The sequence below is a fragment of the Ahaetulla prasina genome, chromosome 12 (assembly GCF_028640845.1).
Source record: "Ahaetulla prasina isolate Xishuangbanna chromosome 12, ASM2864084v1, whole genome shotgun sequence".
NCBI lineage: Eukaryota > Metazoa > Chordata > Lepidosauria > Squamata > Colubridae > Ahaetulla > Ahaetulla prasina.
Window position 1 is genome coordinate 12,304,745 of NC_080550.1, and position 19,277 is coordinate 12,324,021.

Below are 19,277 nucleotides of genomic sequence, written 5' to 3' on the forward strand. Positions count from 1 at the left end.
TTACAGTAAATATAATTACTGGTAGAAATTTTCCTCTGTTGACTTCCAGGAAATTTTTACTTACATTTTCTATTTTCAGATACTGCCTCTTTTTATTGTGGATGCCACAAACTACTTAGGCCGTGTGGTAGGGAAATGGGGTAATCCCTACGCAGCTCTTGAAACAGCGCTAAGGGATTATTATCGGGAATCTAATAATTGTACCCCAGTTGACAAGGTGAAGAAGCTGGCAGTGTATGGACTGCGGGAAGAAAATTCTTTCCACAGGTAGGATACTTGGGGCATTGTAGAAATAATGACTGTATGACTGTAACTTTGTTGCTGGTAATCCTTATGATTTATATTGATATATTGACCATCATTTGTGTTGTAAATGTTGTACCTTGATGAAGGTATCTTTTCTTTTATGTACAGTGAGAGCATATGCATCAAGACAAGTTCTTGTGTGTCCAATCACACTTGGCCAATAAAAAAAAATTATTCTATTCTATTCTATTCTATTCTATTCTATTCTATTCTATTCAGCCGTCACTAAACAATGCAGTCATAAAGCACAGTGCCAAAGGACCACACCACGTGGCAATCGCAGTCCCAGCTGAGATTATAACTTCAAAATGTGATGAGTGTTAAGGGATGCAGGAGTCCCAGATAAGGGCTGCACAGTGGTGGTAGTGGGATGCCACAGGCTGCGGGAGGCCAGGACAGAACTGACGCAGTTGCAGGAGGATGGGTAGACCCTGCAGAGAGAAAGCGGGAGCAACTTACCAGAGCAATATGCAAATTTCCTTTCCAGCTTCCCCATAGACTTTGCTTGTGGGAAGATGGCAAGGAAGGTTACAAATGTGATCATGTGACCGCAGCTCCCTGCAATGTCACAATTGCAAGAAGAGCAACCAGATTCCAATTCTAGCGGTGGTGCAATGGCTGGAACTTCATCGACCAGGTGTACCTCCATTTTTCTTTTAGCATTACTACAGTTTCCACAACGGTCCCTAAATGAATGGACACAATCGGAGGATTCTCTGTGTAATGATGGTCTAAATTAGAAATAGAAGTGGACAATGCTGTTCTTCTGAACGGCACTGTGCCCCATAGACTCACTCTTGGTCTGCCGGGGGGTCTCTCTTTTGCCTAATTTTACTACTTCTAGGGTAACAAAGGGACCAGAGGTGGATTCAGACGGTTCTGTCCAGTTCGGGCGAACCGGTAGTGGCAATTGCGATAGGCCACGCCTTCCTGCCTGGACGTAATGACATCCTTGTGCCACGTTTTCGAGGCCTGGCGCATGCGTGGAAGGTGCGAGTACAGAGCATGCGCCGAGGGTGGCACGTGTAAGCATAGCGAGCGCACAGATGCGCTCCCATTTGCAAATCGGTAGGGAAGGTAAGTGAATCCCACCCCTGGAAGGGACCATATGTAGGACCTATGCAGGGATAGGCAACTGCCTTGTGGGCTATAGGAAATTGTCGCCCTAAACCGCCTGGGAAAGTCAAGGGAAATCATCAAAACCACAAAGAAGCTAAAGTTAGACTATTTTGGACATACGATGTGACACCCAGAAAAATATGCCATGCTTCACTTAATCCTCCAAGGAGTCAAGGCAAACGAAGTCCATGCAGAAGAACATCATCATGGCTTCAAAATCTAAGGCAGTGGTCTCCAACCTTGGCAACTTTAAGCCTGGCGGACTTCAACTCCTAGAATTCCCCAGCCAGCTTTGCTGGCTGGGGGGTTCTGGAAGTTGAAGTCCGCCAGGCTTAAAGTTGCCATGGTTGGAGACCCCTGATCTAGGATTGTTTGAGCAGCAGAATCTTAAGGGGCCAAAGATGATCGCAGGTTGCAAGCATAGGGAATACGGACTGAAGGCGCAGTTCTGTTAGTTGCACTGAATTACGCACTCTGGTAACACATAGATAAAAGCACATAGATAAAAGTGTACAATTTGTATGTTTTTAACAGCTGGAATTTCCCGGTGTTCCTTTCCCTGCATTCTCTTAAAGGGTCCAAGTGCTAGATGAACAAAAAGAAGACCCCGGGGCGTTTTACATCGTCCACATCAAGTACATAGACGAAGGCAGAACTGGCTATGTTCAAAAGCATCACTTGCTTAATTTACCGGAACAGTTTCAAACGTTACCTCCGCAGGCTGTGGAATTCATACTTTGTAGGGTTAAACCCATTGATAATGAAGCAGAATGGGATCCAAAAGTAAGTTCCCAAAATTTGGAGTTGATTTGGTTTAGTTTTTGGTCTTTGCAAACAGCGAGTATTTTTTTCTTAATAATCCCAAGTATAATGTTTTGATGAACTATCACGTTAAATAGTGCCGAATGCCTGATTTTAAACAATCAATTTGGGTCCCCCGTCCCCCCCGCAGTTTTAGTTTTAATTCTTTCATTGTGCCAAACAATGACTGGGATACACTGAATCCTTATGTGTTAATTAATATATTTACTAGGCACCTGTTCGTATAATTGCTCACCCTACAGCTACACCACACTACTTCAGTAAGCTGCTATTAAAAAGAATGCTATGGTCATTGAAAAGGAACATTGTCTCTTTTTTGAAGGTTGTCTTTGTTTTTTGTTAGGTATCTAGATACATTAATGACAAAATCAGAGGGAAACCACACAAAGCAAAAATAGCACTTGTCCTGGGAAATACAATTTGGGTAGACCCAGTGGTATGTAATGCGGAATTCAACTGTTCCTTATTTCCTTTCTTTGAAAATGCAGGTACTGTTTGAGTTACGACCGCAATTGAGCCCCCAAATTTATGTTGTTAAGTGAAACATTTGTTAACGTGAATTTTACCCCGTTTTATGACTTGTTTTTGTCCCATTTGTTAAGTGAATCACTGCCTTTGTCACTTTTTTCCAGTGCCATTGTCATTTTGAACGGTTGCTAAATGAACTGTTGTAAGTCAAGGACTGCCTGTAATAGATGTAGCCCTCAACTTATGACTACAGTTGGGGCCAGAACAGTTATCAAGCAAGCCACGCCTGATTTTACCACCTTTGGGAGGCGGGGGGCACGTGGAAGTGAACCACTGCAGTTGTTGTTGAGTGAATCACATGGTTGTTAAGCAAGTCCAGCTTCTCCCATCAACTTTGCTTGTCGGAAGACAGCTGGGAAGGTTCCAAATGGCAATCACGTGACTCTGGAATGTTGTAAATATGGGCTGGTTGCCATATTTACAACACACCCCAATTTCAATCCCATGACCATGGGTGGGATGCTGCAGTAATTATAAGTGCAAGGACTGGTTGTAAATTACTTTTATCAGTGTTGCTATAACTTCAGTCACTTAATGAATTTTTTTTGTTTTTTTGTTTACATTTATATCCCTCCCTTCTCCGAAGACTCAGGGCGGCTTACAGTGTATAAGGCAATAGTCTCATTCTATTTGTATATTTTTTACAAAGTCAACTTATTGCCCCCCCCCCCAACAATCTGGGTCCTCATTTTACCTACCTTATAAAGGGTGGAAGGCTGAGTCAACCTTGGGCCGGGCTCGAACCTGCAGTAATTGCAGGCTTTGTGTTCTTAATAACAGGCTTTGTGTTCTTAATAACAGGCATTACCAGCCTGCGCTATTCACCGGCCCAATGGTTGTAAGTCAGCTACCTGTTTTGAAAGTTTTCCCAGGTTTGAAATTAGAGTGAACGGGTAGTGTCTTCTGGGTAATAGATGTGATCAGTACCTTGTTATTCTAATTTTCAACAAAATTTTGCTTTCTTTTTGTGTCAGGGTTTTGTGTTGTTTTTTTTACATCTACTTGAAACTTAAATCTTAGAACCAAGAGAAGGACAATAAGATCTGGCTCGGTCTAGAAATGTCCAAAATTTAAAATGCAGTCTCGGTCGATGACCGTCTTCTAACAGAATGGATAAAATAATAAAAGGATGAGATTGTGGTCATAAGTAGGAGCAAGAATCAAGCAATCATTTGGAGCCACAAAGAATTAAGTCTGCCTCCCCCCCCCCCCCAAAAAAAAAAAAGTCACTTGTTTTGTCATTTCAAATTCTAGATTCGAGTCACTAAACTTCAAGACCTGAAAACTTCAATCAACGAATACAATGTTCGCTCTGAAATCCTATCTACTGGATTGGGAGTAGACAATCCTGAGCATATACAGGAACTTGAGAAATTATTTAATGAGGCTGAAATACCCCATGAGAAAAAAGAGAAGCTTACATTGTAAGATACATTTTATGGATAATTTACTGGCTGCATGCACTGAAACTGGGTGACGGCTATTCAGGATCATGTTGAGAACATTCTGGTTAAAGAACTATATTGGTATATAGTTTCATGCCCTATAACTCTGATGGCGAACCTATGGCATGTGTGCCAGAGATGGAACGCAGCGCCCTCTCTGTGGGCACGCGAGCCATTGCCCCAGCTCAGCTCCACCACATATGGGCACATGCCTCCCGCCGGCCAACTGGTCTACAGGTCTCTACTGTGCATGTGCAGGGAGTAGGGCCCACATGTGCAGGGGGCCCACGCGCATTGCATTTGGGGGGTTCGGGCGCATGATTTGGGCACTTGGACCTGAAAAGGTTAGCCATTACTGCCCTATAATGGTTGTGGGAGGTAGGAAAACGGATAAAATTCATGAGGTTAAGTTGGATATTTATAGCTCTGATGTATGTTGATCTGTCTCTGTTTCAGGAAATAAGTAGTCCCTTGAATGCATGGTTGACATTAGGTCACTCCAGACACAAAGGAGTAAGGATGTGGTTCTCCCCCAGCTCTTAAAATACAGCACTGGGTTTCCTTCCAGCCACCCATTTTTGGTGGCACACTCCTTGGCCTGGCATAATAACAAGCATAGTCCTTACGTGAAGAAAACATCAAAAGACGTTTTTATTTTATAAGACATTAATAGGACAAGAACCCTGATAGCTTTAGAACTTTAGAAATGATAGCTTTAGACTTGAAAGCATCCTTTGTTTTGTTCTTCTGTTTGAAGGACTTTAATTATTTCTCACAATAATAGGGAATCATTTAATTAAAGACTTTGCTTTGAGGTAGTTTGCCTCTTCTCCCCTGTGTTGCTCTTAGACTTTTCGTGTTGCTTCATAAAGAGAAGAGCAACACTTTTGAGCACACGAATGAAAGTGTGGTGGGCCCAAATCAAGGGAGAAAATGCCTTTTGTGCACTTTCATGAGACCTTCTCCTGTCTTGCCTCCCTTCTCAGAGCAGAGGTGCTCATGGTTGGAGGCTCCACCTTTCCGTTTTCCTACCAGAAAGCTCCAGTCCTGTCTACATCTACAAAAATCTAAACCTTACAACCCACGTGTTGTTAGTTGCGAAGTCATGTCAGATCCATCGCAACCTCATGGATAATGTTCTTCCAGGCCTTCCTGTCCTCTACCATCCCCGGAGACCATTTAAGCTCATGCCAACTGCTTCGGTGACTCCATCCAACCACCTCATTCTCTGCCGTCCCGTTCTTCTTTGGCTCTCCATCGTTCCCAGCATTAGGCTCTTCTCCAGGGAGTCCTTCCTTCTCATTAGATGGCCAAAGTATTTGAGTTTCCTCTTCAGGATCTGGTCTTCTGAAGAGGAGTCAGGGTTGATCTCTAAGACTGACCGGTTGGATCGCCTTGCAGTCCAAGGGACTCGCAGGAGTCTTCTCCAGCACTAGAGTTCAAAGGCCTCAATTCTTTGGTGCTCAGCCTTCCTTATGGTCCAACCTTCACAGCTATACATTGCAACTGGGAAAACCATGGCCTTGACTATACGCACTTTTGTTTGTTCGCAGGGTGATGTCTCTGCTTTTTAGTATGCTGTCTAGATTTGCCATAGCTTTCGTCCCCACTAGAGGGTGGCAAAGAACCAAGAATAGAGCTCTTCCCGTTCCAACTGGGTAGAGAATGGCTTTCTAGCAAAGTGTTTTTCTCCTATCAGATAAAACAGGAGTCTCCAACCTAGGGCAACTTTAAGCCTGGAGGACTTCAACTTCTAGGAGTTTATTATTTTATTCTATTTTATTTATTGAATTTTTATTTATTTTTATTTTTATATTTACTTTTAAAATAAATATATTTATTTATTTATTTTTATTTTTATTTTCCGCCAGGCTTAAAGTTGCCAAGGTTAGAGACCCCTAAGATAAAAGTGTCTTTCAATGTTTGTGCCTTCTTTTTTAAAAATAAAAGAGGCATTGTTAAAACAGTATAACTGATCAGCAGTTGGAGAAAGTGTAAAACTGCTTCTATTAAAAAATGATATGCGTTCGGATCTTTTTCCTTCCTAAATTTCAGAAAAGAAGGGCATGTAGTTCAATCCTTTTGCTGGACAAAACATCTCGATAGATGATGCCCTGAAATACTGGATAAAAGCGCAGCAGCTAATAATATTAAATCCATGGCGAAATGAAGGATTTGTGTATTTGCACTAAGCAAGGCAGTGGTTAAGTGAGTTGGGCCTCAAGTTATGAAATTTTGCCACAATTAAGCGAATCGCTGTGTTGTTAAGTGAATCACATGGTCATTAAGTGAATCTGGCTTCCCCCATCGACTTGGCTTGTTGAAAGTCAGCTGGGAAGGCTACAAATGGTGAGATCACATGACCACAGGACAGTGTGACTGTCATAAATACATCCCAAGCAGCTGAGTTTGGATCACGTGACCATAGGGGACAGTGCAATGGCCATAAATGTAAAAACGGTCATAAGTCAAATTTGTTCAGTGCTATTGTAACTTCGACGGTCACTAAACAAATGGCTGTAAATTGAGAACAACCTGTATTCTAACGGCTTAATGCTTGTTTTGCCTGAAGGTCTTCTCCTAAGACTGAAACCACGGTAGGTTCAGGCCCTGGGAAATTATTCTCTTTTTTTTTTTTTTTTTTGGTCTTGCTGGGTGACCATAATAGATTTTCCAGGAAAAGAAGGACATTTCAGTGTTTGTGTGTTTCCCTTTTATTCTTGTATGTTTTTACGAATAACCAAAGAAAACTACAGTGCATTTCGAATGGTTTGCCTCCTTAATGTCTCTTTAAAAACCTACACCTGAAAGCAAAGGTTTTTGAGAGAACTGGTCATATGTGGTTCCTTCCATAGCACAGTTGCTATGTAGCCAGCAAATTCTTGCACTCAGACCACTTGAGAGCATCTCTCTGCGAATATTTTATTGTTGTTAGTTGCAAAGTTGTGTCAGACCCATCCTGACCCCATGGACAACGTTCCTCCAGGCCTTCCTGTCCTCTACCATCCCCCAGAGTCCATTTAAGCTCACGTCTACTGCTTCAGTGACTCCATCCAGCCACCTCATTCTCTGTCGTCCCCTTCTTCTTTTTACTTATTTATTTTATTTATTTATTTATTTTCATCAAGCATGTATTTTATGACAGATACAAGTGTAAACATAATTATTAATACATGTAAAGGGTATGAATAAAAGAAAACATTAGGACAGGGATGGTAGGCACGCTGGTGTGCTTATGCACGCCCCTAACAGACCTCTTAGGAATGGGGTGAGGTCAACAGTAGATAGTCTAAGGTTAAAGTTTTGGGGGTTTGGGGAAGAAACCACAGTCAGGTAGTGCATTCCTGGCATTGACAATTCTGTTACTGAAGTCGTATTTTTTGCAGTCTAGTTTGGATTGGTTTACCATGAGTTTGTATCTATCGTGTGCTCTTGTATTGTTTTGGTTGAAGCTGAGGTATTCATTGGCTGGTAGGACATTGTAGCAGATGATTTTATGTACTATGCTTAGGTCAGATTGAAGACGGCGAAGTTCTAAGTTGTCTAAGCTCAAAAATTTTGAGTCTGGTGGCATAAGGTATTTTGTTGCGACCAGAGGAGTGGAGGACTCTTCTCGTGAAATATTTCTGGACTCGTTCAATTGTATTAATGTCCGATATGCAGTGTAGGTTCCAGACGGATGAGCTGTATTCAAGAATTGGTCTGGCAAAAGTTTTGTATGCCCTAGTTTGCAGTTTAATATTACCAGCAAAGAAACTATGCAAGATTAGGTTAACAACTCTTAATGCTTTTTTAGCAGTGCTGTTACAGTGAGCTCTGGCACTTAGATCATTTGAGATGAGAACGCCAAGGTCTTTGACAGAGTGAGGGTCGTCTGTCCAGCTTGCATTTTGTGTTCCGATTTTTTTTGCCAATGTGTAAGACAGAGCATTTGTTGGTTGAGATTTGGAGCTGCCAATTTTTTTGGCCCTCAATCATACCCAGAATATTTTGTTAGTTTATCAAAATACAAAATACGAAGAAAAATTAAAATAAGGGGGAAAATAAGAGAGGAAAAGAAAAAGAAAAGCATTGACTTCCAACTCCTTTTGGTGCAGTAGAATAAAGTAGTAACCTAAAATCTCAACGTTCTGCTTTTCTACTGGCCATTTCTATAACGACAAGCCTATCTAATCAGCAAAATCCAAGGCCACGTGAGAGCGTCAAGGTTGCAGTGTTTTTCTTCTGTCGCTAGCAACAAAATAGAAGGTGCTTCTTTGGCATTAGCAAAAAATAATAATAAAAGGATCTGAGAATTTTAAAATATATATTGTTTGAAGCTAAATCTGTTTTCTCTTGGCTGAAAACTGCCGAGTCAACATTTCGGCCATGAAATTCTCTCTCCATTTCAGACTACATCCCCCCATGGATGGAAGAAAGGAGAAAGCTGAACCCGTTGAGCAGAACGTCTCCGATCCTGCAACTCTTAGCTCAGAGGCCTCAGACGAACAGGCCCTGCCTGTTGTACAGAAATTGCAGCACAGCCAAGATACCATCCATGATGGCTATTCTGAAGTACCTTTAGAAAATCATTGCAGTAAGTACGATATGGTAAACGAAAGGATGGAATATAGTAAATATCCACAGGAGGAATTTTGTTCCTCAAAAACAGGAAAGATGCAAAGTCTCCTGCTTGAGCAGGAGGTTTTATTTTTATTTTTATTTTTATTTGAATTTATATCCCGCCCTTTTCCGAAGACTCAGGGCAGCTTACACTATGTTAGCAATAGTCTTCATCCATTTGTATATTATATACAAAGTCAACTTATTGCCCCCAACAATCTGGTCCTCATTTTACCTACCTTATAAAGGATGGAAGGCTGAGTCAACCTTGGGCCTGGTGGGGCTTGAACCTGCAGTAATTGCAAGCAGCTGTGTTAATAACAGACTGTCTTACCAGTCTGAGCCACCAGAGGTTGGACTAGAAGACCTCCACGGTCCCTTCTAACCCTAATGGTTTTACATTCTATGAAAAATTCTGATCCCTAATGGTAAGATTGCAGAGGATTAATTAAAAGCATATGCAAACTTTGCTTGTTTTTGCTTCATGATGGTGTTTTTGGAATTTCTAGTACCAAGCAAGGCCTAATGTGCCAACAAATTACTTTCTGAGAAATGTGGGTTGCTTTTCAGTCCTTGAATATGCTTCAGCAATATTAGTGCTGATGATTGCCATTTGAAATATACTGAGGTGAGGACTATTTTTGTTCTGTGAGATATCTTTACCTTGAAACAACCTTTCTAATTAATTAAATGCGGTTGGAACATTGCGTTCAGTTTTACCCATTGAAATCTGGTAAAGAGAGACACCACAGGAATTTAACTTGTTTTATTCCTTAATGTAGATGAAATGGTGCAAAATAAGAACAACGAAGATGTTCTGCAGACTTCGCCTAAATGGTATCAACCTTTATTTGATGGGACTTATATATGACTTATAAAGAGGGACGCGGTGGCTCAGTGGCTAAGACGCTGAGCTTGTCGCTCGAAAGGTCGGCAGTTCAGTGGTTCGAATCCCTAGTGCCGCGTAATGGGATGAGTTCCTGTTACTTGTCCCAGCTTCTGCCATCCTAGCAGTTCGAAAGCATGTAAAAAACGCAGGTAGAAAAATAGGGACCACTTTTGGTGGGAAGGTAACGGCGTTCCGTGCACCTTTGGCGTTGAGTCATGCAGGCCACATGACCATGGAGATGTCTTCGGACAGCGCTGGCTCTTCGGCTTTGAAACGGAGATGAGCACCACCCCCTAGAGTCAGGAATGACTAGCACGTATGTGCGAGGGGAACCTTTACTTTTACCTATATATGCGCCTTAGTTCTACGAAGCAGGGTGAAGCGTAATGTTTTTCTTGTTTTCTCCTTGTCTATCCTGGGGTTCAAAGGGCTGCTTTTAGAAGGCTTCTGGAAGATCTCCAACTGTGAAGTTTTAAAACTTCTCAGAGAAAGTCCAAAGTTAGGGTTGTTTGAGCAATGGGTGGAAAGTATCTGATTTGACAGGTAAAATCATGTACTCTTTGGACAACTACAAAATGCTTTTTGAAAGGATGAGGCAGCATCAGAGCAAAAGTATTTCCAGAAAAAGTTAATGGAACAGTGAAAGGCAAGCAGGCACAGGCTGGCGTTCTCTCTCTCTCTCTCTCTCTCTCTCACACACACACACACACACACACACACAGCAAATTCCCCAAAAGCGATTACCTTTTTTCTTTTCTTTTTTTTTCACTTCATGCATTATGCATATTGTTTCTTGCGTTTACATATCCCCACGTGTATAGCAGTTTAACAAAGCTGCATGGCTTTGGATTCAAATAATTATTTTTCTAAACATCTTTTTTTAATATTTTACTCTTCCAATTTTAATACGTAATTATTTTTTCCTTCAATGTTTTTGCCCTACTTGATGACACTATATCTTCTTTCAGGGCATATTTATTTTTAGTTTTATAATGTGAAGTTTGAACAGTTACATCTATCCTGCAAAATGCAATTACAAATCTTAACTGGTAAAGTGAAGCTTGGATTTACAACTGTTGGATTGGGGTCATGGCCAAGATCTCAGTCAATGAATAAATATTCAGCTTTTCCGTTGGATGCTTTGTTTTGCTGATTTGGGGGTGGGGTGGGGCGAAATAGACAAAACTATTTAGATGATTTCATGGAAGAATAACAAACACAACTCATAAGCTAAGTTACTTCATGAGTGCTGCATCTAACTTCGTATACAAGTAACATTCATATTTGAAAACTCCACTTTAACCTACCGTTTTAACATTTCAGCTTCCATCCAGCGATAAAATGGTTTGACAAGCAGGATGCTGTTGTTGTGAAGATAAAATTGCAAAACATTAGTAATTACGACTGCAAGATTTTTGAACAGAGGATCACATTCAGGTAGATTGATTTTTATAGACAAAATCTTTTCGACGCACAGATTTATTACTTTCTGACAAACATGTATTTTAACATTTGGGCAGCGCTTTGGCAAACGGCAAATTTTATTTGGCCGACATGGAGCTGCAGAGGAGCATCCTCAGAGAGGAATCAACTTGCGTACTTCAGGGCAATGAACCCACCATTCTCCTTGTAAAAGTGAAGAAGGAACCTTGGTGCAACTTGCTAAAAGAGAAAGTGAGTTGTAAATAGCAAAAAAAAAAAAAGTTTGTAAAGTATTTGCATGAGGCGTTTTAAAACACACTTTTATATAATAGAATAAAAGCAATAGTTAGACGGAAAGATTAGACGTTGAAAAATGGTATTATTATGGGTGTATAAATAATATGATGATTGGCATTAGAATGCAGCATTGAAACACTGAACAACTAAATAATGAAGGATTATATTCCAATACAAAAACGTGTATCAACAGTAGGACTAGCAACTAGGACTAGGACTAGTAATGGTGGCCTGAATAAAAGTTAGAATAGAGTTAGAAATAAGAAATAGGGGGAATATTAGAATGCACATTTTTATATAATACAATAAAAGCAGTAAGCAGATGGAAAGATCAGAGGCTGAAAGATGGTATTACTATATATCCATGATGGCGAACCTATGGCATGCATGCCCAAAGTGACACACGAAGCCATGTTGCCTGGCATGCATGGAATCAGCCATTCCTCTTCCAGGTTTCTGGTGCGTATGCATGTGTGACGATCAGCTGGCCTTTTTGCATGCGGCAGTGCCAGAAACTGGAAGAGCTGGTCTTCCATTTTCCTGTGTGAGCATGCATGCGCGCCACAAACCCGGAAGAGTAGCTGGCTGAAACTGGAAGTTCAGTAGATGAAACCAGAAGTTCATTTTCACGTGCGTGCATGCGTCCTGGGCAGCTCCTCTTCTGGATTGTGGCCCAGGCGCGGGCATGTTCCCTTTCCGGCACTCGGTGCCAAAAAGGTTCACCATCACTGCTCTATACGCTCAACTAATATTGTGATTGGCATTAGAATGGCATACTGAAACACTGAACAATTAAATAATGAAGGATGATACCTTAATACAAAAATGTGCATCAACACTGAGAATACAAAAGTTTGACAAATATATAGTATTTTTCGGAGTATAAGATGCACCTTTTTCTCTCCAAAAAAGAGGGTGAAAATTTGGGTGCATCTTATACTCCGAATCTAGCCCCGCCCAGCTTCGCAAATGGAGGTTTCAGAGGCTTAAAAAAGCACCAGAAAAGAAGCCCCCAAACAGAGCTTCAGAAAAGAAGTCTCCAAACAAAGCTTCAGAAAAAAAGCCTCCAAACAGAGCTTCAGAAAAAAAGCCCCCAAACAGAGCTTCAGAAAAAAAGCCTCCAAACAGAGCTTCAGAGGCTTTTTTTCTGAAGCTGTTTCGGAGGCTTTCAGAGGCAGAAAAAAAAAGCAAGGCACAGAGTTCACAACCAAGGAACCTGTTGCTAAAATTCACCTCTGGGAAAAGCTATTTAGGGGTATTCCGGGAGGCCGATCTACCTGCCAATCAGCTTTTTTCTTATTTTCCTCCCCAAAAACTAAGGTGCGTCTTATACTCCGAAAAATACGGTAACAATATTATTAATATCATTGTTGTTATTTGAATTAAAATGAATGATACCCAGATACCACACTGTTCATATATTGACATTGATGTATATCTTAAAAAAATAAAATAAATATTTGTCAACAGAACCATCATGTATCTTTTGACTTCGATTACTTGGATGATAATGAGGAAAGAAGCCCCTTCCGTGTAGGTAAGCAGTTCACTTTTTTATGTCCAGTATCTTCACGTCTAAAGGGATGGGAAGTGCTTCTGTACTTTTGGCAAACTGTTCTGGGGAAGACATGGATCCGCATTCATTTTACCACACTGAAGATGGAGATGCAGGTAGTCCTTGACTTACGACCACAATTGAGCCCAAAATTTCCGTTACTAAGCAAGACTGTTGCCTTGTCCCATTTTGCAATCCTTTTGCCACAGTTGTTAAGTGAATCACATGGTTGTTAAGTGAATCGGGATTCCCTCATTGACTTTGCCTCTCGGTAGCCAGCTGGGCAGGTTACCGACGGTAATTATGTGATTCGGGACACTGCAATTGTCATAAGTATGTGTCAGTTGCCAAAGCGCCCAAATTTTGATCACATGACTACGGGGATGCTGTAAAGATCATAAATATGAAAACCCGCCATAAGTCATTTTCTTTCCCCCCAGTGCTTATTGTAAGTTTGAACGATCACTAAACAAAAGGTTGTAAGTTGAGAACGGCCTGTAATTAGATTGGATGGGTCTCTTCTGTGAGGCTGTGTATCTTGCCCATAGAACTCAAATCGAGACACGGGCCAGCTCATACCTGCATAGTACTAATGCAAGGATCTGTTTGCAGAATACACCATGTATTTCATGGTAAAGTTGGCAGTTGGCTTATAAATGTATTCTTTTAAAAGTCTGCATTCATGCATTTGTATAACAACAATGTGATTTTCTCTATCAGGATCAAGTCCTAAGAAAGTGTACGAGATTCCTACAGGGGTGTGCGAAGAGGAAGAAGAGGAGGAAGGCGAATCTTCAAAAGATAGTGATTCAGAGAGTGATTTATCCTCTTGTTAATTATATCTTGGCCTTTAGCCTTTGATCCCCCTACAAGGTTAAAGTATAGATAGTACAAAACCCCTCACAGGTACATCGGATACCTTTTTCATAGTGCTACAGCCTCAGCATTTTATTAAAAATGTTGAAAACAGGACTTCTGTGGGATGCCACATTTGCTGCTTATTGAGAGTTATAATTCTAACCATGCTCGTTGCTAATGAATCGGAACAAATTTGATTGAAATTTAATTCGATATACAAGTTGATAGTTACATCAAATTTAACAATTAGACCAGGACAGGTACAGTATTGAAAATTGCTTTTCAGTTGCAATGATATCAAAACACTTCACAAAGCGAGCATGTTTTTTTTTTAATCTTGCTTTTTTTAAAAAAAAAAATACAATATAATCTGAGATATTTTTTTGTAATGCTATATGATGCTGACAGGATAGGCTGATCATTTGTTGTAACTCGGTTCTTAAGGAACTTAAAATGGGTAATGTTAATTCAATCTAATTGCTATGATGAGATAATTCTTTGTGAGAGGTAAAGCAGTAATATAACATTACAAAATAATAACTTTTGGTTCTTTTTTCACAATATTAAGTTTTGTGTATTTGTTTCAGAAAACGTTCAAATACCTGGTTTTGCTTTCAGGTGTATAGTTTTGTTGTGGTATTGCCATATATCAGCTGTGTCAACCAAAGCATCACATATTTCTTCCTCAAGCAGAAGAAAATAAAGCATGTCACATAATTTCTTGAAATGTTCACATGGAAAATCTGAATACAGAAAACCTGTAATTATATAGTTGCAACTTATACAGAATAGTAAACTTTTGCAAAATGTTATTGACATAAAGTCATATAAGTATATGTTTGTGGGTTAAGGTCAAAAGTTTTCATTGTAGTCAATGAATTCTTCACACTCCCACATTCATTAGAAATGTGTTTCTCAACCCAGGCAAATTTTAAGATGTATGGACTTCAACTCCCAAAATTCCTCAGCCAGCAAAGTTATCAAGGTTGAGAAATTGTGTTAGAATATACAAGCCAGTTCTCTGAAAGCCTATAGTTACTGTACAATCCAATTGTTCTAGTTTTATAGCTGTGCAAAGTTTTATCAAAGCAACAAAGGAAGCACAAGTCTACAAAGAACCTAAGTTTATAATTCTGTATTCAGATACCTGATCTTTCTCTGAATTAATATTGGTTCTGTTAACCGTTAGTTGTCTTTCTGAGAGAGGAAAAAAAAGTGTTCATTAAAATCTAAAATGAATAAACCTCTGTTTTGTAAAATCTTTTATTATTTGTGGCTTGAAACTACTATAGAATCAAAATAGTCCCAGAGGCTAATCTTGAAACAGCAACCTTTAGGGACCAGTTCTGAAAAGGCATCTCGGATTTTTATAAAAGTCCCTGAATAATTTTCAAAAACTAATATTCAATAACGGTAAAAAGCCTGTGGTCTTCCAACTATGATATGACCCTGGGTTCTCCCATACTTGGTATCTCCTAAAAAGAAAATGATAACTGTTCCTGCATGTTTGGAGAAGTGACATCCTTACAGATTTTCAAAATTGCAGTAATTAATCTCACCAGTCTTTTTTAAAATGCTACAAACTCCTTTGTTATCTTCCAATTGTACCTTGGTAATTAGATTTGGGGGTGCGGTGCGGTTGTCTTAAACATCCAACAGTTGAATGGTCCAGAAGATAACACTCTACATCAACCTCATAGTTAAAGCTCGACAAGAATGAAAACACAGACTTGGGTGTCAGAGGAGGAAAAGTGTAGACAATCCCTCTCTAGGCTGTGAGGGTTAGACCTCCTGGCAGGCCAATAAACCCCTATTATCCCATCCACTGATTTTGCCAAAATGCTTTAAGTACAGAGAAAGCATAGCACTGTCTCCAGCTCTCTTGAAGCCAAGAATAGACTTGTTAACTTCCCCGGGTTTTAGAGGTAAGCAGTCCATCTCCAACCTTCTTGAACCTCCTTGCCATCTGATGCAGGAGTTGGCCTCTTCTGTTGTGATGGTTAACGGGTAGCTCCGAGGCATTGCCCTACCAGATCGCCCAAAAGGTAATTCTCAGTTGTTAAATGCTTTTCATTTTGAATCTAGTAATGGAAACTCCCTGTTTCCTTTCTTGATTTTTCCACCCTTGATTATAAATCTTTAAATCGTAACTGATGCAAAAAATGGACTCCCTTCCTCGGTAAGACAGGTTAAATATGTAAAAAAAAATCCTTGTAAGATCTTTGCTGTCTCATACATATTGTGAGATCTTTTGCTATCTCGTGCATATTCCGTAAACAACCAGCACTAGATTTTGCTTGGCAAGATTGAGCTAGTTTGAGGATTCTGTTTCTGTCCTGTTTCAGAAGGAAAAATTGGATCTTTTTTCATTCAGCAACAACTTCTGGTGGAACGACTTCCAGCAGCATCTGAAGATGCATGGTGATCGGCTCTGAAATACAGAGGTTATCAGAGTTAGGGATATTCTATTACTCTAATATTTTCCCTTTTCTGGAGAAGTTTCCAGTCAGGGTTGACTGCATGAGCCTGGTGGTGATCAAGAGGGGCCTCTTGTGGCTCAGACTGGAAAGACAGTCAGTTATTAACAGCAGCTGCTTGCAATGACTGCAGGTTCGAGTCCCACCAGGCCCATCCTTTATAAGGTAGGTAAAATGAGGACCCAGATTGTGGGGGGCAATTAAGTTGACTTTGTATATAATATACAAATGGATGAAGACTATTGCTAACATAGTGTAAGCCGCCCTGAGTCTTCGGAGAAGGGCGGGATATAAATGCAAATTTAAAAAAAAGCTAACAAGATCCATCTAGAGATCTCTTCACAAATCTTTTGTGACCTCCCCATTCTACATTAACAGTATATTGCTGCCTGTGTGAAGTTAGCAGAGGGTAAATGCTGAACTGAACTGAAGTCATCTTAAACTAAAACTCAGTGTAATTTTCTTCCCAACTTCATCGTCCGCTGGTTCCAGAATTGCTGACCACCACCCCATAAAATTACCCCATTAGTAGAAAAGCGGTTTGTTCCACTGAAATTCAATTCCATGGCATGCCTTTTAATTCAGCAAAGCCTTTTAACTTAACAAAATTAAGTGCCGACTTGAACCATTTTGAAAGAATGAGTTCGTCACTTCTTAGCATGGTAATTAACCATGCTAAGATGCATGGTTAGTTACCATGGTTATTATGGTTCTATGGTTAGTTACCATAGAACCAGATGCATGGCTGCCTGGTATTTCAGGAGCACAATTCTTGATCTTTGATATATGGGAAGGAATATTTTAGGAGGCTGTCGTCATCAAAAAGACAACAAACTGGACTTCATCCTATCTCATATCCAACTTTGCAAATTCCACTCTGACCAAGCAAACATTTAATGTATACGTATCAGTGCCACCAGTTTAAAAATATTCTGAAAGAAGATGTCGGAATCTCAAATAATTTTTCCTGTTTTGGAAGGAGAAAAGTGTTGAATTAAGATTTCTGATGCTTTTTTTAAAAAAGGCTTCTGTGCTTGCATCCATAAAGGATGTATAAAGGATGCATCCATAAAGGATGTATAAAGGATGCATCCATAAAGGATGTATAAAAGAATATTTGTAGCCTGCGGTTGAAATGAGTCTTTGGTGCTCTCTCAACTTGGTTGTGTTTGTTTTTTTTACAAACGTTTTGTTATCCAGACTAAGTAACATCATCAGTGCATAAATGAAGTTTTAGGGAAAGAAAATGAGCTGGCAATTGGACGCAAAATCCACGTTTATTTGGATTTCAGATCTTAGCAGACTTGCTCATGATTCTCCATTGGCTTCCATGTGCAATAAAGCTGAGTGAGGTTATTTATAAAACCTCCATTCTTGGGTAGTTCCAAAGCTGATTTAACTTTCATTGCTTTATTGATGCTTGCTTTGCTCAGTTCCATTCATCCCTATCACCCCCTTTTAATGAATATTTTAAGGACTGCATTCGTTCTATTGCTTCCTTGGGAACAGGAAAACGGGCTAAACTTTTTCTTCCTTTTAAGGGAAATCTGTCCCTCCTTTTTAGATAGAAGCCATCCACGTAAAAACCATGTACGGTACTTACCTGAGATTTTTTGAGCCCAGCCAAACTTGTAGTGGACGAAAAGAACGTAAAAGATAAGTCCACTAAAAATAAATAGGACACAGTACAAATATGCAAACTCAGGCTCACTGATAATGGGAGCCAAGACCAGAACAATGGCTACGAGCACCACAACAATAGGGATGATTACGGGTATCTGTAGGAGAGAGCAAAAATGCTGTTAGGTAATACCGGATGTAACTGGCAGAGCTAACTAACCCCCTTGTTTCTAGCTGAAGATACCAAAGATGGTCTCTTTACACCATCAACTTGGGGCAATTTGTTCCATGTGAACTTAATGCCTGATCTGATCTGTGCTTAGCTTGGCAGTGTTTTGCTTTCAATCAGACTGATAGCTCCAATTTTCAGTTGTGGAGGGGCGGTTCAACTTCACTTTCAGAATTGGGAGAACCAGTGGTGGGATTCAATTTTTTTTAATACCGGTTCTGTGGGCGTGGCTTGGTGGACGTGGCATGGCTTGGGTGTGCCAGGGGAAGGATACTGTAAAATCTCCATTCCCTCCCCACTCCAGGGGAAGGATACTGCAAAATCCCCATTTCCTCCCAATCAGCTGGGACTTGGGAGGCAGAGAATAGATGGGGGCGGGGCCAGTCAGAGATGGTATTTACTGGTTCTCCGAACTACTCAAAATTTCCGCTACCGGTTCTCCAGAATTGGTCAGAACCTGCTGAAACCCACCTCTGGGGAGAACCCTCTCTGCGTTCATAGACTTCCTCTTGTATGAAGAAAGAAGCATAGGAGTCAGTTTCAACTCCATACATGTTCCGTAGTTAGAATATTGAGAAGACACCCAGCACCCATCAGCTCAGAATCCAACAATGCTTAAAGGGAGCGGTTGATACATTCCCAACAAGCTTGTCAATGTCAAGGAGAAGCAGATAAGATAGCTGACTTAATTTTGAAATGGCACAATATTAATATTCAACCTGATACTCCTAATATTTCATCTCTGCTTTTTCTGGCTATTTATTTACAGCTCGGGGCATGAATAAGCATAGCCCAAGTATTCATTTTTAGGGCATACAGCTAGAAAATCTGCCCTGGTAACTTCTTTATTGATGATCCTATTTATCACATGTTTCAAATCTCCCTTTCCATTTTCAGCAAAGTTATCAGGAAGAATAATTTTTGTTCAGCGTAAACCCTGGTCAGAGAATAGAATTGGCCAAGTGTGATTGGACACACAAGGAATTTGTCTTGGTGCATATGCTCTCAGTGTACATAAAAGAAAAGATACGTTCATCAAGGTACAACATTTACAACACAATTGATGATCAATATATCAATATAAATCATAAGGATTGCCAGCAACAAG

General features: G+C 40.2%; 2 protein-coding genes across 3 annotated transcripts in view; one reads left to right on the forward strand and one right to left on the reverse strand.

Moving 5' to 3' along the window:
• TDRD12 (tudor domain containing 12) overlaps positions 1-16,173 on the forward strand; it is a 35,479-nt gene extending 19,306 nt beyond the window's left edge. For both annotated transcript variants that reach the window (XM_058155332.1, XM_058155333.1), the window contains 10 exons: positions 80-267; positions 2,001-2,208; positions 2,591-2,683; positions 4,030-4,199; positions 8,612-8,796; positions 9,605-9,659; positions 11,035-11,148; positions 11,232-11,385; positions 12,901-12,967; positions 13,706-16,173. In XM_058155332.1, coding sequence (XP_058011315.1) covers positions 80-267; positions 2,001-2,208; positions 2,591-2,683; positions 4,030-4,199; positions 8,612-8,796; positions 9,605-9,659; positions 11,035-11,148; positions 11,232-11,385; positions 12,901-12,967; positions 13,706-13,821 — 1,350 coding nt within the window. In that variant the 3' untranslated portion in view covers positions 13,822-16,173. The remainder of the gene's footprint in view (positions 1-79; positions 268-2,000; positions 2,209-2,590; positions 2,684-4,029; positions 4,200-8,611; positions 8,797-9,604; positions 9,660-11,034; positions 11,149-11,231; positions 11,386-12,900; positions 12,968-13,705) is intronic.
• Positions 14,195-19,277, reverse strand: part of SLC7A9 (solute carrier family 7 member 9) — a 34,697-nt gene continuing 29,614 nt past the window's right edge. Inside the window, exons 12-13 of the mRNA XM_058155347.1 lie at positions 17,924-18,098; positions 14,195-16,274 (exon numbers count right to left, since the gene is read on the reverse strand). Of these exons, the coding sequence (XP_058011330.1) occupies positions 16,210-16,274; positions 17,924-18,098 (240 nt within the window). The 3' untranslated portion in view covers positions 14,195-16,209. The remainder of the gene's footprint in view (positions 16,275-17,923; positions 18,099-19,277) is intronic.